At 51.9% G+C, this 26,406-nt stretch overlaps 1 protein-coding gene across 1 annotated transcript in view; it reads left to right on the top strand.

The window, feature by feature from the left end:
• EPHB2 (EPH receptor B2) overlaps nucleotides 1–25,184 on the top strand; it is an 86,610-nt gene extending 61,426 nt beyond the window's left edge. Inside the window, exons 6-16 of the mRNA XM_089915511.1 lie at nucleotides 7,220–7,382; nucleotides 9,653–9,761; nucleotides 10,648–10,715; nucleotides 17,729–17,851; nucleotides 18,434–18,681; nucleotides 19,648–19,863; nucleotides 20,628–20,777; nucleotides 21,832–22,025; nucleotides 23,502–23,657; nucleotides 24,207–24,309; nucleotides 25,065–25,184. Coding sequence (XP_089771637.1) covers nucleotides 7,220–7,382; nucleotides 9,653–9,761; nucleotides 10,648–10,715; nucleotides 17,729–17,851; nucleotides 18,434–18,681; nucleotides 19,648–19,863; nucleotides 20,628–20,777; nucleotides 21,832–22,025; nucleotides 23,502–23,657; nucleotides 24,207–24,309; nucleotides 25,065–25,184 — 1,650 coding nt within the window. The remainder of the gene's footprint in view (nucleotides 1–7,219; nucleotides 7,383–9,652; nucleotides 9,762–10,647; nucleotides 10,716–17,728; nucleotides 17,852–18,433; nucleotides 18,682–19,647; nucleotides 19,864–20,627; nucleotides 20,778–21,831; nucleotides 22,026–23,501; nucleotides 23,658–24,206; nucleotides 24,310–25,064) is intronic.
• The last annotated feature ends 1,222 nt before the right edge of the window (nucleotides 25,185–26,406 follow it).

Raw genomic sequence — 26,406 nt, 5'->3', positions numbered from 1 at the left:
CTCTCTCTGAGCCTCAGTTTCCCCCTGTGTCAAATACAAATGAGACCACCTCTCTCGCGTGGCGGCTGTGAAGGTTAGGGAGAAAAGGCAGGTGTAGTGCCCAGCATTGCCTGGCCCTCAGCAGAGACAAGTGTGCTTTCCCTTCCTCCCTCTTCTGCGCTGCCTGCTTCTCGGTGGGCAAGAGCTACATGATGTAAGGCCAGGTGAGCTCAGCACGTCTGAATGTGGGGTCTGCACAGTACAGAGACAGCAGGGGACAGAGCAGCTGGACATCAGAGGCCCAGAAAACTCTCTCTTTGGGATGATGACGTTTTTAACTGCTCCCTGAGCCACCAAATAGCCACAGAGGCGGTCCCTGGGAAAGGGATCACTGGGCTCCCATTCAGACTAGGTTGTAAATGACGACAGGAAGTACATTAGTTGAGGGTAAGCCCACTGGGAAACAGAAAAGGATGGAAAAGCTCTCCCTAACGACTAAGAGGAAGAGAGGGGGAGTCATTTCCAGCCAGCCCTGCTGGGGCCCGCGTTCTGAGGCCCAGCCCAGCCCTCCCACTCTATTAACCCCTGGATCGGCCAAACTCTGGTGAGTCTCAGAGGTCCAGCCTCCCCCAGCCGGTTTGTGATTGCTTCCTTGCTCATCCCCTCGTCTAAGCAGTGCGCTCCGAGAGACCAGGAGCCACGTCTGTCCAGTACACTGCCTGCTCCCAGCGCCCTGGGCCTGGCACCAAGGAGAAACTTGATAAGCATTGGCTGATCCCTTCCCGTGGCCTTGGTAGACAGTGGAGACCTTGCCTTATCTCCGCTGTGTCCCTCGCCTGGCACACAGTAGGTGTTTGAGGTGTTGTTGGACAGCCTGAGCTGGGATGAGGTGAGGGAAGCAACTCCACCCTCGCTGGGCCCTGGAGAGCCTGAAAGTAGCCGGACACCCAGGGTAGCTGGACCAGCTGCTCCCAGGCCCAGGAAGCCCCAGGCTTTGCAGAACATTTCCACCCCCTCTGGCAGGGACAGTTTAGCAGCTCAGAATTAAAAAAAAAAAAAAAAAAAAAAAACTAATTAAGAAGCTTTATGATTAAATGAAACTGAAAGCATTTGTCCCCAAAGATTGGAACGGAAATGAGAAATCCCGGCGCGGGTCCTGCCTACGACCCATTTCCTACCGAGAAGGGAGGGGCTGGGGAGGCTGTCGGAGGTGTGAACCAGGAGGCAGCACTGTCCTACTTTCCGCCGCTACCTGGGCATCCCCAGGCCCCTGCCAGGGGTGGCAGGACCAGCAGGCCCTGCAGCAGCCATAGTTATCACCTGCTCACATTTCCTGAGTGCCCACTATGGGCTGAGCACATCACCTCTGTTACCTCATTCATCCTCGCAGCAGTGCTATTCGTCTCACTGGACAGGAGGGGAAACTGAGGCACAGGGAAGTTGTGTAACTTGTCCAAGAGCACCCAGCTGCTAAGTGGAAGACTTCACCTGGCCCTCCTGCCTCCCAGTTTTCTCCCAGGGATATTCTGGGATGACTGTTAAGAGGTGGACAGGAACAGGCCCTGTTGGAGAATTGTAGGCACAAATGGCAAGAGAGGGGCAGACATGAGGTACAGCTCTGATGAGACGTGGCCTTACTTCTGTCAACCCCTCCTCCCAGGGCCTGGGTGCAGAAAGAGACAGCTTGGCTCTGCAAGTGGGCAGATGGACTCTGGTTTGTTCAACATTCACTGTCACCAGCTTTGGGCTGGGCTGCTGGATGCCAGGAATACTCAGAGTAACCAGACGTGCCTGAAGGCCTCAGGGATTTCACAGTCCAAGGGAAAAGACAGGTTCAGACACAAATAGCCATTAGACAAGATGTGCTACAGGCCACAGAAGGGCCAGCAAAGGTTTCATGGGGCCACCATAATCCTGGCATGGATGAGAGGAAATCTTCATTTAGGTTACATTTGAGCTGAGCCTTGAAAGATGCTAGGAGTTAACCAGACAGACAAGTGATGAGAGCAGGGTCATTCCAGATGGCAAGAACAGCATGTGCAAAGGCCCTGGGGCAGGAGTGTGCTAGCTGCATTCAGGGAACAAAGAAGGCGAGAGTGGCAGGAACGATCAGAACAAGGGAGGGATTGGTAGGGGAGGAGTTTGGGGAGGGAGGCGGGGTGGGGTTGTGGTGGGACTTCCAGGCCGTTAGAGTCTGGATTCAATTTAATGGAGTATGATAGGAAGCCATCAGGAGATTCTGGAAGGATGTGATCTGACTCCTATTACTTTTAAGATTCCTACTACTTGCCATGTGGAGAATAGACTGCAAGGGGGTCCCAGGGACACCATAGACCCAGCACAGGGCTCTTATGGGACGCCAAGAGAGAAATGATGGTGGCATGGAGTTGGAGGGCTGGCAGCAGAGATGGTGAGAAGCTGACAAATTCAGACAATATTTTGGAACTCAGGGGACCAGGGAGATGTGAAAGATGACTCCCAGTGGATGGTGGTGCCTTTTCCCGGGGGCACATGTGGGTTTGTGATTTGCAGAGGTAGGTGCAGTGCTTGCCAGGGGTAGGGAGATGGTAGCCAAGAACAGACAAGAGAGGGTGCCGAGGAAACACAGAAGTGGAAGGATAGGATCCAGGACAAAGGCAGGATTTAAGGAGAGACAGAAAAAGTTGTTGATGAAAGTGTGGGAGAAGACACCAGCAGAGGGTGAGCAGGAGAGCCAGACGTGGCTTCTATCCCTGAGCTCTGACATCCCAGCCACCACCTCTACTTTTCTGAGTCAGCCCCACCCTTGGGGAGGCAGAGCCGGGCTGCTCGTGGTGAGATTTGTTTCTGGTAAGCCCACAGCCAGCTCTTACCCAACACTCCAGCATCCTCCTGGTGCCTGCAGTTGATTTCTTTAATGAATGCTCCAGATCCTCCCAGGTGGGGAAATTCGGAACTGAGCCCTGCAGTCCCCTGTGGGCCCCACCCCCCCATCATCCTTCCCACTCCTCCTTTCCTTCTTTAGAAAGGGCTCTTTTGGAGCAGCCTCTCCGTTTGGCCTTTCCCCAGCTCCACTGGGATTTCCCAGCCTGCCCGGAGCCCGGAGCTGACAACCACGTTGCTGGAAGGTTTCTGGATGCCGTTGACGAATGGTGTTAGCCAGACCGTGGTTGGCCGTTTCCATTGGTTCTGGCATCCCAGGGGAGGTGGCCTCCTTTGGCAGCTGCCCTGAAGCACACAGGTTCACGCTCCCTTTGGCTCCCCAAGAGCTCAAGAAGAGTCATTTGTGAGGCGGATGGGCCCTCGTAGGCCACATCGATTTATGTGTTTATTCAACAGAAACTTCTACTTGGCAGAAGTGTAGGGAAAGGATATTCCAGACAGAAGAAACAATGGTTGGGGGAGCAAGGAGTGAACTATGAAAGTCCAGGCTGCATTCAGGTTGTTGCCCAGTGTACATGGAGTTGTATCTCATTCATTCACTTTTGCAGTCGCTCATTCATTTAATGACCGTTGGTGAAGGCCTACTCTATCACGTGTTGATGGTAACAGTGATGGTGGTAGCCTGCATTTACTAAGTCTTTAGGTGTCCTAGAGACTATGGTAAAAGCTTTCCCCTCGGGCTTCCCTGGTGGCGCAGTGGTTGAGAGTCTGCCTGCCGATGCAGGGGATGCGGGTTCGTGCCCCGGTCCGGGAAGATCCCACATGCCGCGGAGCAGCTGGGCCCGTGAGCCATGGCCGCTGAGCCTGCGCGTCCGGAGCCTGTGCTCCGCAGCGGGAGAGGCCACAGCAGTGAGAGGCCCGCGTACCGCAAAAAAAAAAAAAGAAGCTTTCCCCTTTTTTTCCTATTAAATCTCCACAATCACCCTGTATGGTACATAGTGGTGTTATCCCACTTTAGCGATGAGAGCACCGAGGCTGAGAGGGCTTAAGAAATGCAACCAGTGCCTCATTGGTCCATTGGGTAAGGATCTAAACTGAGCACTAGTGGATTTCATACTAAATTTCCTCCCATAATCTGTTGGTGCTTAACCTTTATGCAGATAATGGGACTTCAAAGAGAGGGGAGAGGGAAGGGAATTGATGGCTCTTGAGCATCTCCAATGTGCCAGGCACTACCTGATCAAATTTGATCTTCACAACAACCCTGAAAAGTTGGCATTTATTGCTCCATTTTCCGGAATAGAAAACGGGCTCAGGGAAGTGAAGGGTCTTTCCCAAGGTCACAGTGCAAAGAAGTGGAAGAACTGGCATTTGAAATGACTTTCAATCCCATGCTCAGTCCTGTGCCTAGCTTTAGAGGAGGGATCCACTCAGGTTAGTGCCTAAATTTCCCGAGGCACCTATGCCACCAACAGTTTCCTCCCATCTCCTCATACAATCAGAAACTTTAAACTTCCAGCCTCTAAGCGGGCAGCCACCGTCTGCAGAATCCAATTCCCCTTTTCAAGCCGAGCCCATCCCGTGCTGGACAGCGGCACCTAGTGGCCAACTGTGGGACTGCACCCCAGGTTCATAGAATGAATAGTTTAACATTCACTCATTCATTCATTATGTCAGTAGTTAGTGAGCACATACTACGTGCCCAGCCTGGGGGTCCCAGAGATGAACCAGACAAGGTCCCTGCCCCAGGGAACCCACAGGCTTAGAGAAGACACATTTATATCAGAACAGTGGGTGGGAGAGGAGACAATGGACCTGCAGTCTCTGGCTGGGACATCTGGGAAGTCTCCCCAGCCGAGGCGATACTTGTGCTGAGTCTTGAATGATAAGTAGGGAACTGCCAGGCAAATGAGTAAAGAGTATTTCAGACAGGGGCAACAGCACTTGCAAAGGCTCAGAGTGTCCAGGTAAGGTCGGATTGCCAAATAAAATATAGGACACCAGGTTATATTTGAATTTTTAAAAATATATTCTTAGTATAAGTATGTCTCAAAGAATGCACGGGACATACTTATACTAAAAAGTTATTCATTGTTGAGCAGAAATTCAGATTTAGCTGAGCATTCTGTTTTGTTTTGTTTTTTCTAAATCTGGCAACCCTACTAGGGAAAGGGGAAGCAGTTGCATATAGCTGGAGCCTGGAGGACCCTGGGGATGTGGCAGGAGAGACTGGCAAAAGCCAAGTCATGGAGAGTCTGGAATGCCAGGCTAAGGAGTACAGCCTTCGCCCTGTGGCTGTTGGCAAAGGACTTTGCATGCAGGCCCCTATGCTTGGTACAGGGGAACGAAACACAGCCCCTTCCCTCCGGAGTTTACAATCAAGGGAGTGAGATGAGCATGGGCCTAGGGTGACGGGACATAGCTGAAACCAGACAGCAAGTGCTCCAGGGCTCAGAGGAGGGGAGGCACATCTGGTGAGGAAGTCAAGGAGGCTTCCTGGAGGAGTAGGCAGGTGATCTGGCTCAGGAGAAGAGACTGCCTATCCGCTACTGCCCCCACATCCCAAGCTCTTTCTCACCTCCTTGCCTTTGCACCTGCTGCTTCTTCCCAGCAACACCCTCCCGCTTCTTTGCCTGCGTGACTTCTATTTGTTCTTTAAGATTCCGTTCCAGTTGCCCCCAGTCTCCAGGGAGATTTCCTTGACATCATCTGATATCCCCCAGCCAGGCCAGGTCACATGCCCCTGGGCTCACTGCGCTTACCCTACCCATGTAAGCATTTCATACATATTAATTCATTTCATTCTCTGAACCCTTTGAGGTAGCTATTATTATTATTATCCCCATTTTACAGGTGAGGAAAAGGAGGCAGAGAGAAGTTAAGGAACTTGCCCAAGGTCACAAAGGTAGTAAATAATAGAGTCAGGATTTGAACCGAGAAAGCCTGGCTCCAGTTCCCTTTAACCTATACACTATAATAACATTGTAATTACATGATTACAGGGTAGTTGTGTAATTACATAATAGGATTGTAGTTACCATTATTATCTGTAATAACATTGCTCACACTGAATTTAATTGTTTCATGAGAGTTTTCAAGGGCTCTGCATACCCGGCCATGTACAGGATTAACATGTACAATCAGGTGTGCATTTTTCTACATAAGGGTTCATAGCTTTTCATCGGTTTCTCAAAGGGGTTCATGATCCTCAAAGGGTTAAGACCTCCCCACGATTTGCTTTACTGAACTGAGCTCTCCAAGGAGGCCAGGGCCTCTGCTTTACCTCCTGTGGGTCCCTAGTGCCCAACCCAGGGCCTAGTGCAAAGAGGGTATTTGGGGAGGGTTTGCTGGGTAGCTGACAGACACCTGAACAAGCATCGTGTAGGCTGGTAAACATCTGCATCAACTCAAGCACTTTTCCACTCCCACTGCAGCAGCTGGATCTTTGTCCTGTCCCAGACTCCTCAGGTCACCCTGGGCAGTGATCAGGTCAGAATTGGCATTCTCCTCTCTCAAAGGAGGGAACGTCAGGTCCTGGGTATCCAAAGGCATGGGTATTAGAGGCGGCTCCATGCAGGAGACTTAGTTTGAGTCCCAAAGCAGCCACCAACTGATGCATGTGACCTTGAGCATCATTTTCCCTTTCTGGGCCTTAATTCCTGCCTCACTCAAATGTGCTGAGGCTGAAAGGGGGTCCGTCCACTTAATCCGTAGAGGCATGAGGCAGGAAGAGGGATGCAGAAGTGAATAAGTTGGGCCCTCTCCCTGCTGTCTCTAAGAACCCACAGTCTAGTCTTCAGGGTCTGCATACAGTGGCCACTCAGCATATGTGTATTAGTCAGCTGTTATTGAGATGATGCTGCAGAACAAACAATTCCAACAATCCAGTGGCTTACAACAACAAGTGGCTATTTTTCTTGCTCATAGGTTTTTGTCTGTGGGTCAACTGAGGTGGTGCTGTTTCAGCCTAGGAGTTAGGTCAAGGTCTTCTTCACAAGTTTCTCCTTCTAGAACCAGCTGTTACCCAGGTTAAGCCTCACCATGGCAGATGGCAGAAGCATAAGAGACCAGGTCAAATCAACAAGCACATGTAAAGCCTCTACTTGCATTACGTCCTTTAGAATATTCCAACAGCCAAACCAAGTCACATGAACAAATTCAACATCTGTGAGGCAAAGAAATATGCTCTGCCTTCTTTTGTGGGAAGTGTTGCAAATCATACGCAAAAGGTTTGGGTATGTGATTCTGTTACAGGAAAGGAGTGAAGAATTTGGAACCGCAGATGTTTGTCCAGTAGCCAGACCTGCCCCAAGTGGCAGGAGTGGATGGTGGACTCTGGGCTGCAGCCTCACTAACTGTTTTCTCTGTTCCTCGGCAGGAGCTGAGTGAGTACAACGCCACAGCCATAAAAAGCCCCACCAACACGGTCACTGTGCAGGGCCTCAAAGCCGGCGCCATCTATGTCTTCCAGGTGCGGGCACGCACCGTGGCGGGCTACGGGCGCTACAGTGGCAAGATGTACTTCCAGACCATGACAGAAGGTAAGCAGGGTGCAGAGGGCAGGAGGAGGGTGTTGACTCTACAAACAGAACAAGGACCACCTCCTACAAAGTGCCTTTGTGCAAATTAGAAAAGGCACCCCCTCTTCTAGATGTCAATTCTCCCTCCCTCCCGGGTGAGAACATTTGTGCACTGTACAGACCGCACAGCCACATATAGAGGACTGTTTCTGTGGCCCGGAAAAGATATGAACTCCTCCGTTACCATCGTGTCCTTTCCCAGGACCGTTGGGAGCTCAGCCCCAATTTGCAAAGCCACTCTGAGCAAGCCAATTCCATTCCCTGGGCCAGTTTCTTCTCATCTATGAAATGAAAGTATCATATTCCATCTGAGAGAGCAAACATTTTATCCATACATTGCTCCAGTGACTTGCGGTTGGTTTGAGAAGAATTCTGAAGCCACATCTGAGCTCAGCAGGGAGAAGTGCAGGGATGGATTAGTAAGGTCTTCCCTGGGCAAGAGAATGGAAGGTTGTAGCCCATGTGCTTTGTGTCTCCAAGTTTGGGACCACATGGTCTCTAAGCACCCTCCCTGCTCTAATAATCTTTGAGAAGCAGCCCAGTTATAGAATGCAGACTCTAATGCCTGACAGTGCTAATTCAGCTCTAGCTGTGTGGTCCTGAGTAACTCACCCTACCACTCGGAGCCTCAATTTTCTGATCTATAAATGGGGATGATAACAACTAACTCATTATCATCATTATCATCAAGCTAGGGCCAGGATGGGGGATAAAGGTACAGGCCGTAGCACAGGGTTGGCACTACATCTCACGTACTTAGTGCTCACCAGATAGTGGTTAAGGTCATAGTTGTCATTGCTGTGAGTCTGGGGGCCCTTTCCCCAACCAGCCATTCAACCACTGGGCATGGGCCTCAGCCTTTGCCTGGTTGAACATTTCAGAGGCTCCTGGACCCCTGAATTCTTATCACAAAGTCTTATCACAAAAGTCCTCCCTTATAGCTCCACCATCTCTTCTAGTATTCACCTCCTCTGCAAAATCCCCCTTCCTCATGGCCAGCGTTTTTCACCTCTCTAGGTCCTCTTGCATGTTGGATGAGGGTCACTGACCTGGGGATTGGGGAACTGTCTCAAGACCTTTCTTTAGTAATTCAACAAATATGTGTTGGTTCTAAGGACCCACAAATGACCTAGTCCCTGACTTCAATAAGTTCCTGTCCGGTCATGGAGGCAATGAGTAGTAATAATAAAATTTTAAACAATGAAGATGTTGATGACATTGAGAATGCACCGAACGGTTTCCAAGAGCCAGGGCCAATGCTGGGCACATTTTACACATTATCTCACTTAAGCCCATGGCCTTGGATCAAACAGACGTGGGTTCAGATGCTGGCACTGGCCACTTTCTAACTGTGTGACCTTAAGCAAATCACAATTTTGCTAAGCCTTAGTTTCCTGATCTGTTAAATGGGATAATTATAGGCAGTACATCATAGGACTTTTCTGAGAACCACACAAGATGCATAACATACTTAACCATGACAGACACTTAAAACACTTAAAAACAATAGTAGTTAATATTTACTGAGTGCTCACTATGTGCTACAAGTTATGCTAAGTCTTTTACACGAAAATCCCATGAAATGGGAATTATTCTTCTTCTCACTTTACGTATGAGGAAACTGAGCCATAGAGAGGTAAGTCACTTTACCAGAGATCACACAGATAGTAAGTGGCACCATTGGGACTCAAACCCAAGGAGTTCAGCTTCAGAGCCTGTGCTTTTTTTTTTTGCGCTACGCCGGCCTCTCACTGTTGTGGCCTCTCCCGTTGCGGAGCACAGGCTCCGGACGCGCAGGCTCAGCGCCCATGGCTCACGGGCTCAGCCGCTCCGCGGCATGTGGGATCTTCCCAGACCGGGGCACGAATCCGTGTCCCCTGTATTGGCAGGCGGACTCTCAACCACTGCGCCACCAGGGAAGCCCGAGTCTGTGCTTTTAACTGCCTCTGTATATGTGCCAGATAATTATTATTATTGATTTTCCTATCAAATTGAGATGCAGGCATTATTATGCCCATTTTATAGATGAGAAATTGAGAGTTGGAGCAGTTCACGGACTTGTCCAAGGTTACTTGTGAGGGAGTGAGGGCCAGTTCTCCACCCGAGTGTGACAGATGCTCTGCCAGGAGCGGAACAGACCTGGGACCCAAGGAGACGCGGTGTGGTGGGGATGCAGGGGGTTATGACCCCCAGAGCCAGGCTGAGAGCACCGTGCTATGCTTTCTCCCCAGCCGAGTACCAGACAAGCATCCAGGAGAAGCTGCCCCTCATCGTCGGCTCCTCGGCAGCTGGCCTGGTCTTCCTCATTGCTGTGGTTGTGATCGCCATCGTGTGTAACAGGTGGGTGGTGTCCCCCGGCCTGGTCCAGGCCTGGCTGTCCGCCCATTCTGCCATTCCTGAACAGTGTCTGTGAACAGAGGGGACAGGTGGGGCTCGGGTGGCCTGGAGACCCACAAGTGGCCTCCCACTGCCTAAATGGCCACCGTTGGCAGTCCATCCCTTTGAGTCAAGCATTGCCCTGGACAAGTCCAGTATTCGAGGAGGTGGCACATTGAGACACTAATACTCCAGCATGAAGGGACGTCTCAGAGCAGTGGGTGGGAAAGACTGCAGGATGCCGGGAGCCAGGGATGGTGGAGAGGGAGTACCAATCACCCTACTTTCTGCTCTAGTAGAGGCCCCTTCATGAATAGGGCCATAAGCAGGCTGAGGAACTCGGGCAGGCCCCCCTGGCTGAGGTGGCTGGAAGGAAGGGGAGAGGACACAGACAGGAAGAGGTGCAGGAAAGGGCATCCCAAGTGGCTGGCACAGCACAGGCAAAGGCAGGCGATGGGACCGGTTCCTGGACTTCTGCTGGGCTTAATGCAAAGACTCTCCCTTCTTCCTTAGAGCTCCCCACTTAAGAACAGACTAGGTCATAAGGTCAGATGGACAGAAGCCCCTGAGTTTCTGGGGCCAGGGGCCATGGCCAGAGATGACTTTGCTCTTTGAAAGGGGCTCAGCTGGTGAGGGGACAGGGGAAATCGTGAGCCTGGACTTGAAGTAGGAGAGGTGGCAAGAGCTGAGTGGGACCAGGGTGGGTGAGGCTGCTCGGCCAGGGGCCAGCAGGGCATCCTCTGGCAAGGGGGTGGTTTCAAGGGCCTGCCCACCCTCTCCCTATCACCTACTGTGGCTCCCAGCTCCCCGGGTGCCTCCAGGTGGCTCCAGCCCTCTGCTCTTGTTCCAGAAGACGGGGGTTTGAGCGCGCTGACTCGGAGTACACGGACAAGCTGCAGCACTACACCAGTGGCCACAGTATGTATACCCGAGCGGGGCCAGCACCCCGGGCCCTCACTGCCAGTGCCCAGCAACCTGTCCAGCCTTCTTTCACTGCCTCCACCCTTGCTGCGGTCAGACCGATGCCCAGCGGTTCCCCGAACGAACGTGCACATGCCACTCCCTCTGCCTGAAGCACTCCCCCTTCTCTTTACCTGGGTCCCTCCCTCTCCCTCAGGCCTCATCATATACAGACCCCTCTGAGAAGCCTTCCCTGACCCCACCCTGGATTTAGGGCCCTCGTCTGTGCTTACACCGCGCCCCCCTACCTGGCTGCGCGGTGACGGCCGCTTCCTTTCTCCCCGCCATTACGCTGGGGGCACGTGGGGACCTGAAATTGTCTGACACTCACCACTGCTTCCCCAACGCTAGCTGGCGGCCCTGCACACAGCAGGCACTGGGTACAGCCTTGCAGAATAAACACAGGAGTTGAGTGAGATGGTGAGAAGCCCAGGCTCTGGCCTGGGAGGGGAGAGAAGGGAGGCAGGAGGCCCCCTGCTGTGCCTGCTCAGTGCCTCCATTTCCTGCACCCTCCCACCCCACCTTCAGCCAGGTCTGGGGGCACGTGAGCCACACACTCCCAGAGCAGATGCCCCTCCTGGGGAGCGGATCAGAGAGAAGAGCAGAGCAGAGATTCCTCTCCCTCTGACCCTGGCAGAACCAACAACCTGTGCAGGGAGGGGACATGTGGGTCCTCGCTTCGGTTCACTCAGCAAACAGGAATTCCAAATGGGCTCAGTGGGGTACCGCAGGGCTCCTCAGTTGGCCACCAAGTAAGGGGGGGTCATCAGCACATCGCTTCATTTGTCACATATTTGTTGTGGCCCATGATGTATGTCAGGCCCTGCTCTAGGTGCTGGGGACACACAAGTAAACAAACCAAATATCCCTGCCCTGGTGGAACTTATATCCTAGTGGGAGGCATAGGGAATTTTTAAAAACACATGCAATAAATGAATAAAGCATATGGTATATCAGAAGATAAAAAGTGCCATGGGAAAAAAAGCAAAGTAGAACAGGGTGATTGGGAGCTGCAGGGGTCAGCGCTTCATTTTTAAATAGGGGAGAAGGGGTAGGCCTCAGCGAGAGGGCTTCCTCTGAACAAAGGTGCAGAGGAGCTGCGGGAGCGAACTGTGTAGAACCTGAGGGAAGAGCATCCCAGGCAGAGGGAATAGCCAGTGCAAAGGCCCTGAGGCTGGAACGTGTCTGGCAGGTTCAGAAACAGCCAGGAAGCTAGTGTGACTGGAGCAGAGTGAGGGGGCAGGAGCAGGAGGTATGAGGGTCCATGACATGCAGATTCTTATCAACCGTTGCAGGACGTTGGTTTTCATTCTGAGTGAAATGAGAAGCCTCTGGAAGGGTCTGGGCAAAAGACTGATGTGCTCTGAGTTACAGTTTTCACAGGATTTCTCTGGCTGCCGTGTGGAGAATGGACTGAAGGGGCTGGGCTGTGCCAGGCAAGGACAGAACAGGGGCCGTGAGGTGGCTGCTGGGATAATCCAGGGAAGATATGATGGTGGCTGGACCAGGGTGGCAACGGGGGAGGTGGTGGGAAGGGGTTGGATTCTGACACACTTTGAAAGTAGAGCCACCAGATTTGCTGCAGGATTGGATACAGGGTATGCAAGAAAGAGCAAAGCCAAGGAGTTCTAGATATTAAGCCTCTGGGTAAGACTTAACTTGAAGTAAAAGTTCCTGGGCTTAAAAATCATTTTAGACATAAATGTAAAAATAATTAAACCATTAACATTTCCAGAAGACAATTTAGGTAACTATTTAACTGATATGTGGATGGACAAGCACCTTCTAAGCACAAAAGCAATGGAAGGACCATAAGACAAAGGTGGACAAATTTAACTACACAGAAATAAAAATCCACCTGTATGTTAAAAATAAAATTCATAAATTCCATCGCCCCATCCTATTCCCCAAGTAATAAAATCATGATCGTAGATGTAGCTTAAACGTGTTCTTTGTGCCAAGAACTCTTTTAATGCTTAACGTGTGTTTATTCATTTAATCCTGATAATTTCCCACTTTGAGTATGAGGAAGCCAGGACACAGAGAGGTCCCACAGCTGTGCAAGGCAAAAACTAGGGTACAAACTCAGGGTGTCTGGCTCCAGAGCACACACGCTTAGCCACGCTGTGCTACCTACACCCTTCTGAGCTAGAATAAGACAGGCTCACATGCTCCGTCACCTGGAACCATTTGGGAGCATCACTATTTAGAGGGTGAGTCAGTAACAAGGAAACAGGTGACAGCAGGGATTTGTTTTCAAAATAGACCCCAGAATAGAACGTGTTGTTCACAGATCAACACATTCTCAAGCTCAAGCTCCTACGCCCTGCATCTGAGCAGGATTTTGTTTTTTGTTTTTGTTCTCAAAGCCCTGCCAGCCCTGTGATCGCATATCCACCAGCAACCCTCTGTGGCTGGGACAGAGGAGGAAGCTGAGGCCCGGGTATGTGTGTGATGGCTCCAAGTCACCCTCACGGGCTCATGTTTTCCATCGTTCAGCAGGTGCTGAATGAGTACCGAGGGCTATGGTGCCTGGATGTGGAGCCAGGGGGACTCACCTGGTTTCTCAGCCATGCTCTGCTGCTGGCCAGCTAGGTGACCTTGGGGAAGCCATCAAACCTCTCTGAGCCTTGGCATCTTTATATGGGAAGCAGTAGGAATGATACATTCACAGAGTTATGAGGATTAAAGGATTTAATGGATATTAAAGTGCTTTGTAATAATAATACTTAACAATAGCCAACTCTTCATGATAACAGTTAACAATTATTCAGTGCTTTCTATTTGCCAAATACTGTACAAAGCCCTTTAAAAAGATTCTCATTTAACCTTTGCAACCCCCTTACAAGGTAGGGGATTTGTTTATTTATTATCTCCATTTTGTAGATGAAAGAAGTGAGGCACAGAGAGGTTAAGTAACTTGCCAAAGTTCACACAGCCAGATCAATACAGTGGTTGATCTTGAATTCAAACCCATAAAGCGGCTTATTTGTGACCATCATTACTGGCAGATCCAGAATTCAAATCCAGGTCTCTGGATGCCTGGATCCTCCTTCCCTCATCCGGAATTTCCCATGTGGGTTCAGGATGGCAGTTAGTGACCCTGACAGTCATAAATCATCCAAGAGTCCAATATTTTCTGAAGACTCTTGCCTGCAGGGGTCCTCATCCAACTTCAGTTCAGCAAATGCCCCTCCCGGGAGCATTTGGCCTTGTGCAAGGCTCTGGCCACAAGGAGCTCACATTCTATCCCAAGACACAGGCTGGGGAAGCACCCAGAATAAACTGGTAGCCTGGCAGTTGTAAGTGTAGATTTTGCAGCCTGGATTCAAACACCACTTCTGTCATTTATTAGCTGTGTCCATGTCCTCTTGGACAGGTCATTTAACAATTCTTATACCACAGTTTCTTCATCAAAAATGGGAAGGATAATATTATGTTGGACCAAATGAAATTGCCATTTCTGTAGGTCAGAAGCAGTCAAATATTGACAGTTCCATAGAGCTCAGCTTAATAATACTATTTACCTGGGAAGATTGTTAGGGAGGATTAATTGGGTCGATGCCTATAAAGTACATAGAGAAGGGTCTCGTATGTGGTAAATCCATGCTAAACTGTGAGCCAATAGTGTTATTAATTTTGGTGAGGCGAAACCAAAGGGTCACCAAAGCAGGGATGGCTGTGCTCAGAGCCGTACATTCAAAGGCGTTTATTAAGCACCTACTTTATACCACCTTCACATATACTCCAGAGGAAACAGTCTAGAGCAAGAGCTCACAACTTGGGGTTCACAGACTCCTAGAGCTTCCAGGGCCTGTGAACATTCCAGAATTATATGCTGACTATGGGCATGTGCACATACACGTGAATACTTTGCCAACAAGCAGATTCATAGCTTTCATCAGGCACTCATGACCCCAAACAGGTGGAGAGAGAAAACCCGGGCATGTCAATGAGTAATGCTGTTATTCTTCCAGCACCCTCTATGTGCCAGGCCCTGGGATTTAGCGAGAACGAGATAGACATGGCTTCTGTCCCTCTGGGGGAGGGACGGTAAAGCAAGCACTCTCACAGCAGGAGAGTGTTCCAGAAAGGGGTGGCAGGAGGCTGTGGGCCTGTGAATCTGGGAGCCCTGATACAAGGTAGAAAAGCCATACAGACATCCGGGGGAGTGGGTGTGGAGACAGGGCAGCAGGAGCCTGAGGAGAAGGCATTGGCCTCCACTGAAGGGATCCAGGCAGGCTTCACAAGGGAGGTGGCGTTTGATCTGGACACAAAGGAGGAAAAGGGTGTTCCAGGTTGAGAGAACCACATGAACAAAAGCATGGAGGCAAGCAATTATGAGGTGTGTCTGGGACCTCTGGGTAAATAATTCCTTGTGCTGGCATATAGAGGAACAAGGGAGCTGTAAGTGGAGCCCCTCACGGAGCACTTGGAATGCCAGGTGAAGGCATGCACCTCTGTCCTGTAAGGGATAGAGAGCCCTCCTGACTAGCACTCCTGACCAAGGCTTGGGATGGCATCTGATTGGTTGGCAGCGCCCAACTAGGCTTTGAGCTCCTGCCGTGCTTCTCCTTAGCTCCCTGAGCTGACCCATTCCTGTCCTTCCTCCCCAGCTGGCCTGGCAGGAAGGGCTTCTCCCAGTTCTATTGGGAGGGAGACTGAAAGTCAGTCGCCAAGAACCACAGGCCAGACACCGAGTCTGGGCAAAAAAGAGAGCATCTCCGGGGAGCTGATGCACCCTCTCTGAGGAGGGCTGACTTGGGGAAGGAGTCACAGCTGAGTACTCCAGGAGGAGGACGCATGGACCAGATCTGGGTGGATTTCCTCCAGAGGCAGTGAACATGGTGATTAAGAGCCCCGGCCCTCAGCTCAATTCTGACAGACCTGGGTTCAAATCCTGGCTGTGTGGCCTTGGGCAGATTACTTGGCCTCTCTGAGCTGCAGTTTTCTCTCACATGTGAAATGAGAATAATGATCCCTTCCTCCAAGAGTTGATGGGTGGAGAAGATGAGATTATGCATGTAAAGAGCCTGGCACAGTGTCGGGCACAGACAAACAGCTAAGAAAGTGGAAGCTGGTATTATTCTCTTCTATCTCTATCATCTGGATTCTGTCGTCTGACACTCAGTGTCTGTTATGTGCAGAGCGTTATGCAGTATGCCAGGGAGAAAGGAGTGAGAAAAAAACATGCACCATCCCCCTCTTCCCCGGCTCCCACAGCCTAAGATGGTGGTTCTTAACTTCTTTAGGGTCTCAGACTCCTCTGAGTCTGTTAAAAGTTTTGGATCCTATGGCCGGAGAAACACAAATGTGCATATGTGTGTATATAAAATTATAAGACAGAAAAATCCAGAAAAAAAATCTATACTCAGGGATAGATTTTTGGAGAGCTTTTACTTTCAACAATATATATTTACGTAAATTTTAAACTATTTACAAGGAGCATAAATTACTTTTCTAATTCAAAGAGACAATAATAATAAATGCATTCCATTTCAGCAGCTCCACCAAACCCATCCTGGGACTGCCAAGTGGTTCACAGACCCAAATTAAGAAAACCCTGACCTAAAGGGCTAGACAGACACCCACACAAATAATCCAAAATGAGAATAATGTATTAGAGCAGCGGCTGGCAAGCTTTTCTGTAAAGGGTCAGACAGTAAATATTTTAGGCTCTGCAGGCCTTATGGTCTCTGTTGTAACTGCTCAACTCAGCCACTGTAGCGTGAAAGCAGCCACAGGCAAAGGAATGTGTGTGGCTGTGTTCCAATAAAACTTTATTTATGATACTTTATTACAAAATGGGCAGTGGGCCATTTTGCCAACCCCTGTGTTAGAGGTTCCAGCTCTTGGAATACTGGAATGTCTGAATTAGAGGCTGAGAGTGGTCAACTAACATGTCCAAGATCACACAACTGAGCAGGGCTGTGGCCTCACTCACCAACCAGCCAAGCCTTGCTATGGCCCAGGGACTTCACCTCCCAACTCCCAGAGCTGCGCCTCCAAAGTCACAACTCCTGAAGCTGTGGGAGAATGTGGGCAGGGAGCTGGGGAGCCAGAGGGAGGCCCAGGCTGGGTGAGGGCCAGATGGTCTGGGAAGTGGAAGACTAGTTATCTGGGAGGGGGAATGAGGGATAGATCATCTTTCCCTTCCTTCAAAGCATTTTGCTGACTCAGTGCTGGGGTCAGAATTGGGTCTTTAACATCCAAGTTACAGTCTTCCCTTCTGCATCAAAAAGTAAAAACCCACATCAGATCAGGAATCAACTTCATATGCCCCATGGCCAGCCTCACACTGATCACCAGGGAATTTGAGATCCAGAAAGGTTTAAGACTTGGCTAGCGGGGGGACCTGGGAAGTGGGCCCAGGAGCCATGGGTACTCAGACCCTTGTGAGGCAGCCGTTCCAGTGCCTGGGAGGGCTAAGGCAGCCAGGAAGTCTCCTGAGGGGAGAGGAGGCTTGAATGAGGCCTTGAAAGCCAGGGAGATCTCCTTAGCAGAAGCCCAAGAACATGGTCTGTTGCCTGCTCTTTCTATATTTTTGTTCCAATTCTCTCTCTTCCTTCTTGACTTCCCCTTCCTTTACTTTGCACCCCCTGATTGTCTATCACAAGAGTGATAAGCCTATCTATCCTTCCATGCCCACACTCATAACAGACATTGTTAATCAATCTTGACAGTCTTTTAGCTGCTCCAGGAAGCCACTATTAATCAATTAGAATTGGAACAAAAACTAGAACCTATTTGCTATCCCTGCTGACCTCTCTGTTCCCCTCACCCTTCTCCTCAGCTCAGTGCCCATCTGCTCACTGAGACCCAGAGCGGTCAAGTGAAATGCAGGGGCTTGCCCCATTCATACAGGGGCCACATGGGAGTGTACTTCCCTCCACCGAGGGACTGGCTCTCACTTTTCTATCTGTCCACATCTTGTGTCTGCGCACATGACTGAGCCTGGTCTTCTGTCCCAGTAACCCCAGGCATGAAGATCTACATCGACCCTTTCACCTACGAGGACCCCAATGAGGCAGTGCGGGAGTTTGCCAAGGAAATTGACATCTCCTGTGTCAAAATTGAGCAGGTGATCGGAGCAGGTAGGTGACTGGTACCCTCTCAGGTACCATGGCCTCAGCCACAGGCCAGGGGACCACCCCAGTGTGTACTCCAGGGATAGAGGGCAGGATGTGGGGCAGGAGCCTCAGAGGACCCTCCAAGGCCTGAAGACTCAGAATACCCAAGGTGGAAGGGCCCTCAAAGTTCGCCCAGTAAAACTACTTCATCACCAGATGAGGAAACAGGACTGGGAAGGAACTTGCACATCACATCAGAGATTGAGCTAAGTCTGGAACCCAGGTCTCTGGACTTAATCTAGTGCTTTGTCCTTCCCACAATTCATCCCAGGTCCCTCGCTCCATCTGCCCAGGTTCCCCTACATCCTTACCCCACACCCAGCCAAATATCACAGGATGGCCATGAAAGGTTTCCTCTTACTCCCAAAGGTGGCTGAGACTCTTCTGGGCCCTTGCATTCTATAAAGGGGTTCTGTGTCTGGGAGGATGAGCTGACCACTGAGGAGGAAAAGCTCCTGCAGGTCCCAGGATCAGAGGGAACAGGGAGGGAGGTGGCACTTCCACCTGGTAAGTGACATCCTGCCTCTTTTGGTGTGTCTGTCCCAGGGGAGTTTGGTGAGGTATGCAGCGGCCACCTGAAGCTTCCAGGCAAGAGAGAGATCTTTGTAGCCATCAAGACGCTCAAGTCGGGCTATACTGAGAAGCAGCGCCGGGACTTCCTGAGCGAGGCCTCCATCATGGGCCAGTTCGACCACCCCAACGTCATCCACCTGGAGGGTGTTGTCACCAAGAGCACACCTGTGATGATCATCACAGAGTTTATGGAGAATGGCTCCCTGGACTCCTTCCTCCGGGTAAGGGAAGCCAAGAATGGTGGGGCAGGAAAAGGAGTGGTAGACATAGCTTTATACTGTCAGAGCCTGAAAGGGTCTTGGCAAGATCTAGGTCAAGAATGGCTTGCTTGCTGCCACTTTCCATTCCTTTACCCATGCCAGGCATTGCTAATAAATCCCAGACTCTGTCCCACTAAACCCAGAAGCAATCTCAGAGTCCATCTCAATCCAGGAATTCCTCAATCCGGGAAGCCACAGCGAGTTGATCAGAGTTGGCATACAACCTGAAATCTGTTCCCTCCAAGCTCTTAGCCAGCCTTCTCACTATGCACAAGAGAAAACGGAGGCTCTAAGAGAAGTAGAGTTTGCCCAGTGTCACCCAGAGGGTCGAGATGAGAGCCAGGACTGGAGCAAGGTTTCTTGACCCTGAGTCCAGAGTTTTTACCAGATTTGGATTTTCCCAAAGCTGTACAGGGAGAGAGTTCAGAGCACAAGGCCAACAGAGGAAAGTTTCTAGGCACCCCAAGAGATCACAGTCAACCAGCTAGACAAAGAGCACTGACTAGGAATCAGAAGTATGCCATCAGACTAGGTGCTATTTAATAAATATTTATTAAGCACCTAGTACGTGCTAGGCACCTTCCATGCACCTTCTTGTTGAACTCTTGACAGCCCTAGAAGGTGGGTGTTAGTTATCCCCATTTAACACGCAGATGAGGAAACTGAGACTCAAGAGAGGTTAGGTCACATGTCCAAGGTTGCACAGCCAGCAAGGGGCAGAGCCAGAGTCAAACCAGCTCCAGAGTCCATGTTCTCTCCACCACCCTGAAACTGGCCTCTCTGACGTCTCTGAGCATCTGAGTCCTTCCCACCGAGAGCCCAGGCCAGGGCAGCAGGGTCCTGCTCCGGTTTCCCATTCTGAGAATGCTCCAGAGATCTGACTCATGCCCTTCCATTTACTCTGTGTTTCCTCCACTTCTCCCGAAGCAAAATGATGGGCAGTTCACAGTCATCCAGCTGGTGGGCATGCTGCGGGGCATCGCGGCCGGCATGAAGTACCTGGCAGACATGAACTACGTCCACCGCGACCTGGCTGCCCGCAACATCCTCGTCAACAGCAACCTGGTCTGCAAGGTGTCTGACTTTGGGCTCTCACGCTTTCTGGAGGACGATACCTCAGACCCCACCTACACCAGCGCCCTGGTAAGATGGAGGCAGGGAACAGTGGAGTCACAGGGCCAGGGAGGAGGACGAATATCCATCTCTCCCGTTTTCACCAACACTTGCTCATGCCGAGCGCTGTGCTGGGCCCTGGAGACGTAGAGACATAAACCATGTTTTCTGCCCTCTTGGAGCTCACAGACTGGTGGACACAGATGTGCAGAGCACCAGAGAGTGACGGGGCTGTGAGTTAGACACCAGCCTTGGGAGGCAGAGGAAGGCTTGCCAAGAAGGAGTGATAGCTGAGCTGAAAGCCAGGTGCCAGTAAAAGTTTGTCAGATGCCGTATTCTCATGGGGAGCTGTGACTGAAACACAGGCTGTCGGGGAAATTGGTGGGCACCCATGCCGGAGAAGTCGGCAGGGCCAGATCGCGGAGACTCTTGACTGCCCCAGCTCAGGACTCTCTCCCGAAAGCTGTTGGGGTTGTTGAAGAGTTTTAAACAGAAAGGAATAAGACACAATCCCTAGCCTCAGAGGTGGTTCAGATGGGACTTAGGGAAAGATTTGCAGAGGGACCTCAAGGACGAGAAGGAGGTTACCAGATGGCAGAGTGGGAGAAGGCACTTCATGCAGAGGGGAAGGCATGTGCAGACGCCTGGAGGCCCAGAGCCGCAAAGGTGAGTCTGGGGAACAGTGAGATACCTCGTGTGACTGTGCAGCACAGGGTACAGGCTGGGGAGCTTTGCGAGCAGAGGGCATGAGGGTAAGCCTCCCACCCAGTAACCCTCCTCATTCTGTTCCCCAGGGTGGGAAGATCCCCATCCGCTGGACTGCCCCAGAAGCCATCCAGTACCGGAAGTTCACCTCGGCCAGTGACGTCTGGAGCTATGGTATCGTCATGTGGGAGGTGATGTCCTATGGGGAGCGACCCTACTGGGACATGACCAACCAGGACGTAAGTCTCCAAGGGGATGGGCAGAGCCTCTCTGGCCAGCCAGACAGGAGGGGAAGATCCAGAACTTCTGGCCTTTTGCGTGTCTCTCAGGGGAGTGGGAACAAGGTCTCTGAGATCCAGCCCAATGTTGGTTGATTCAAACGTCTGCACGGGACCCTGGACTCTCCAGGGGTCTCAGGAGTAGGAAAGGCCTACCCATCCACAAACCAGCAAATCTTCAGAATGCTGTCACCTGTGACCAACCCTGAATGAGACCATATCTGCCCCTCAGGTGTTTACCACCCGTATGGGAGACAAGACAGTCATTCTGGGAACCAGATGTAGTTATCAGGTGCTATGTATGATCAGGTACTAAAGTGGAGGAGGCAGGTGTCCAGCCCTGTAGGTGTTGGAGCAAGGGCAGTGTGGGCAAGATGAGCCAGGAAGTCTTCACAGACAGGTGGGACTCACACAGTAGTGGGACTTGGAGACGCGAGGGCTTCCAGTGGAAAGAACAGCCTGTGCAAAGGCCCAGAAGTGGGACGATGAGGGGTCGTGTCGGGGAGCATGGAGAGGAAAGTTGATCCGAGAGGTCGATGAGGTTCAGTGATGGGGTGTTTGAAAATCGATCCGAGGAATTCTGATCTGCTGCAACGCCAGAACAGGGAATGCTTGAGCAGGGAAGGTACCCACAGTCAAGCTGGGGAAGATGAATTTGGCCCTGGGGGCAGGAGAGTTTGGAGAGGTGTTTGGGCTCTTTTCCCTGACAGAAGAGCCAGGTGGGGTTGCCCACAGGAGGGTCAGCCCGGTGGACCCTGAGGCAGAGGGTATCTCAGGGTGCTGGGTGGGTGAGTGAGGGGAGCAGAACACCCAGCTGCCAGGCCAGACCGAGGCCACAGATGGTGGGAACCCAGGTGAGGCACATACTGGGGCTGCCTCCAGGAAGTGGAGGTAGTTGCCATGGCAACCAAGCAAGTCTGTCGTGCCATGTACTGGGGGCAAGACGGGCCAGGCCAGAGGGCAGATGCTCTTACCTCACCCAGCCAGCCCCACCCGGCCCCTGTGTTGTCCCCAGGTGATCAATGCCATAGAGCAGGACTATCGGCTGCCACCGCCCATGGACTGCCCAAGCGCGCTGCACCAGCTCATGCTGGACTGCTGGCAGAAGGACCGCAACCACCGGCCCAAGTTCGGCCAGATCGTCAACACGCTGGACAAGATGATCCGCAACCCTAACAGCCTCAAAGCCATGGCGCCTCTCTCTTCCGGGTACCGCCTCACCTGTCCCGCCCCTTTTCCCAGTTCTGCCCTGGCCCCGCCCCCTCTGGTAAAGCTGAATTGGGATGGGGAAGGACAGCGCTAGTGTTTGTTGGAAAGATGACTACCTTGGGGTGCAGAGTGCAGGACACAGACTATCTTGAGAAGGAGAAGGAAGCCCAGTCTGGTAGAGGAAGCATCTTTTAAAGCATGGTCGGAGAGGACAGCTTTTAAGAGAAATCGTCAGAATCTTGGTGAATAGATTTACTCCTCACTCAGTTTCCTCCTCCACACTTAAACCTGGACCCTCTGACTCGCATTTGCAACCTCCTCGACATGGCCAGGCTCACACACACACGCATGTACACACATAAATATAGTCCCGTACATGTACGTGAACGTACAGCTGGGCACAAACGCTCATGCTTGTGCTCACACACAGTCTCACACACATGGAGACACCCATTCTCAGGCTCTCACACCTACACACATCCACAGGTCCCTGAGCACACACGTTCAGAAGTACATACTCACCACACAAACACATGCACGCGCGCCCCGCACTCGGGTTGCCATCCTTATATCAGAGAGACTGGCTCAGGAGGTGCGCTAGCTCCAGTGATCCCGGAGCTTTCCTTCTCCCACTGGTCCCAGGGTGCCCTCCATCAGGTCTGCAACCACAACTGCCTTGCCCGGGCAGCTTCAACAGGCCAGCCCTGGCCCTGCACACTCTTACACTTCAGGACTCTTGATCACACAAGGTTTCTGAGCGGCATCCGGCTAGATGTCCTCGGGGTCCAGGGCTGGCTGTGGCCAGAGACTCTCTGGGCCCAAGTCCTTCACCTGCCGAGTTCTTAGGGCCAAGAGATTTTCGTGTTTGCCTCTGCCCATCCCTCCTCACCATGACCCTGCATCAGCCATTCCTGATTCTTCGGATAAAAATCACTCTGAGCTTTTAGCCTGAGGGTCACTTCACACCTCGCCTGCCAGGAAGTCATTCCCACTAGCCCCACCAGCTCTGTCTGGACTTTGGAGAGGCAGTCCACAAGATCAGCTTCCTGTAGCACAACCACGGTAGAGAAGGACAGAATGGCATCAGGGGAGGAAACAGCAGATAATCAGCACAGTTAGTCCAGCTGAAATCCCTCCTCCTCAAAAGAAGAAGCATGGAGAAGCATCTCCCGCATCACCACTGTGGTCCAGCCTCTCTGCAGTCCCTGTAGAGGCTTCCCTAGACTTTCCAGGTAACCCCAGCTTTGAGTCCTGCACACACTCACTCTCGCCTACTCACACATATATGTGTGCACATTTACGTGAGTTCAAACTCCTGCTCTCACACAGAAATGCTCACATACATACACGCTCACCTGCGTTCACACACGTGGATGCACGCGTGCAGGTACGCACATAGCCTGCAAGTGTAGTGCTTACCTTCACCCCCAGGTCAGCGTGTGCCCTGACCGTCCCCATTGCCCACCCCACCCCCAGAATCAACCTGCCGCTGCTGGACCGCACGATCCCCGACTACACCAGCTTTAACACAGTGGACGAGTGGCTGGAGGCCATCAAGATGGGGCAGTACAAGGAGAGCTTCGCCAATGCCGGCTTCACCTCCTTCGATGTCGTGTCACAGATGATGATGGAGTAAGTGCCCAGCCGCTTCCACCCACTGCCGTTAGCCCCCCTGCCCACCCATCCCACCACGCAGGGGGCTCTGGAAAGTGAGGAGTAGACAGTGTCCCAGCAGGGATATGGGGGACCAAGGGGCAAGATGGCCAACACGGACTCACGTTCATATCGACACCCAGGTCTCCTGCCACCCACTGTCTGCGACCTTGGGCAAATCACAGAACCCTTCTTAGCCCCAGTTTTCTCTTCTGTAAACTGGGGAGTGGTAGGAAGATGAAAGGAGATATAAAGTGAATGACTGGGTACTTAGTAAATGCAGGTTCCCTTCTCCTCCCCCGAAGCAGAGGAGACACGTGCACCTAGGCACCCTGATTCCTAATCACGGGCTCCTCCCATCTCAACATTCACTCACTCCAGCTCCAGACGCCCACCCATTCCCCCAGGTCCTTCACCCCCTCCCTTGCCCTCTCCAGCAGAAAACCCCTGGAAAAGCCCAGGCAGCTCTACCTGGAAAGAGTCCCTCCACCCCCGCATTTCCCTAACACGTGTGCTTCTCTCCCAAAGGGACATTCTCCGGGTTGGGGTCACCTTGGCTGGTCACCAGAAAAAAATCCTGAACAGTATCCAGGTGATGCGGGCACAGATGAACCAGATCCAGTCTGTGGAGGTTTGACGTTCACCTGCCTCGGCTCACCTCTTCCTCCAGGCCCCGCCCCCTCCGCCCCACATGCTGGCCCCCGGTTCTTCATCCACCGCAGGGTCAGCCACCTGCCAGGAGGCCACGGGCAACAGGAAGAACCAAGCAGCGCTCCAGCCATGAGACGTCACCAAGAACAACACGTGCAACTTCAGATGATGGAAAAAAGGGAATGGGGACAAAAGAAAATAGATCCCGGGAGGGGGCGGGAAATACAAGGAATAGTTAAAGAGGATTCTCATAAGGAAAGCGATCATTGTTCTTGGAGGAAAAAAAGGGCTTGGGAGATTCATGCAGTTTGTCCAATCGGAGATCAAAAGCAGTTTCTCTCCAACTCCCTCTGGGAAGGTGACCTGGCCGGAGCCAAGAAACACTTTCAGGAACACAAATGTGAAGGGGAGAGACAGGGGCCACACTTCTCTCCCGTCCCCGGGGCTGCTCTTCCAGGTCTCACTCAACAGCCATGCGCCAGGCGGATGAGCGGGCGATGGGCAACCAACCCCGGAGCCGCTCTTGGAAAATCCAGTCCTGCGGCCTCTGGGCAAACAGAAGAATTTTTCTGTCTCTGGAGAATATTCTAGAAACTCCAATGAAAGAGACTTGTTTCTCCTGTCAGCTCCCGGGGCTGAAAAGGGACTTTTGTCCTCCTGGGTCAGGGAGAACGTGGGGACGCCAGAAAGGTCAGCCTTCCTGAGGTTGACTATCCCCCTCCCCCCGGTCTGCAGCTCACGTCCACGTCATGCACACAGCTCGGCGGCCATGGCCCAGCTGGGCACCCGCTCCTGCCAGTCCACACCTGGAGGACTGATGCTGCAATGACTGCCATCAGCTACGACTGCCACTGAGAAGGATTGCTCCCGCATCTGGGTTTGTTTACAGCAATTTGTGGACTCGGGGGTATTTTGGTCAGGGGTGGATTTGGTTTGGGGGGTTGGGGTTTGTTGGTTGGTTTTTTTTTATGACAATGAAGTGACACTTTGACATTTCCTACCTTTTGAGGACTTGATCCTTCTCCAGGAAGAAGGTGCTTTCTGCTTACTGACTTAGGCAATACACCAAGGGCGAGATTTTATATGCACATTTCTGGATTTTTTATATGGTTTTCATTGACACCCTTCCCTCCTCCCCCCTGCATAGAGTTCCCACCTGCTGCCAGGCCTCACCAAAGCCGACTGCCACGGGGCCATGTGGGCCATTCAGAGACTGAGTGAGATTTGGGTGGAGGGTGGGGGCCAAGGTGGAGGAGCATCCCACCCCAGGACTGTTTCTGAAAGCAACAGATTGAGGAGGAGGCTGCAGGGTCAGAAGCCTCTGCCCACACCTCCATCTCCTGTCCCAGTCTATCCAGTACTTCCCAGGCAAACAGGCCCCTTCGAGGTTCCTGAGTGCCCTCGGATGGCCAGAACCCAGTTTTGTCTCTGGGAGCCTAAACCAGGCTGCATCCGAGGCCAGGACCCAGGTCATTCACTGTGATATCCCAGCCCTCCAGAGCATCACCCTCAGACCGTGTGCAGGCGTGCTCCTCTGCTCCCCTTGCAAGAAAGCATGTGATTTCTCTCCCACCTCCTTCCCTCCACCAGACCTTTGCCCAGGTCTGAAATTCTTGGCCGTGGGAAAATAATCAGCCAAGTGGTCTGGCCACAGGCTCTCTCCTATGAGCAAATGCAGCTACCTGAGCAGAACAATCGGTTAGTGAACTGAATGGAAATAAACACTTTAGTTAGAAAATGACCCCTGTTCTCTGTCAGTTCCCACAGAGACCCTGGCACCTTTGGGACATGTCAAGTGACCCATGATGCTCTTCTAAGGGACTTTTCCTACCTCAGGGTTCCCGAAGGCCCAGGGCTGAGAAAACACATGGAGGACACTAGTTGTCCATGTGGCCTTTCTGGCTCTGGCTTGTCAAAAGCACAGGCAATGAAAGAAGTGAGTCGGAAGTGGCTCAGAACTTGGAGTCTGATGCCCTGCAGTTCAGTGTGAACCACTGCAGGACGCATTAGGAGCAGGGAGGTGACAGCAGTGCACTCGCTCTTTTGGGCCAGAGAAAGGGGGCCCAGGTATTAAGTG

This window comes from Delphinapterus leucas, chromosome 1 (assembly GCF_059928025.1).
Source record: "Delphinapterus leucas isolate spDelLeu-1000000601 "Yukka" chromosome 1, BTC_Dleu_Yukka2, whole genome shotgun sequence".
In the NCBI taxonomy this organism is placed as follows: Eukaryota; Metazoa; Chordata; class Mammalia; order Artiodactyla; family Monodontidae; genus Delphinapterus; species Delphinapterus leucas.
Note: the sequence above shows the minus strand (reverse complement) of the source record. Positions and strands in the feature narration are given on the sequence as shown.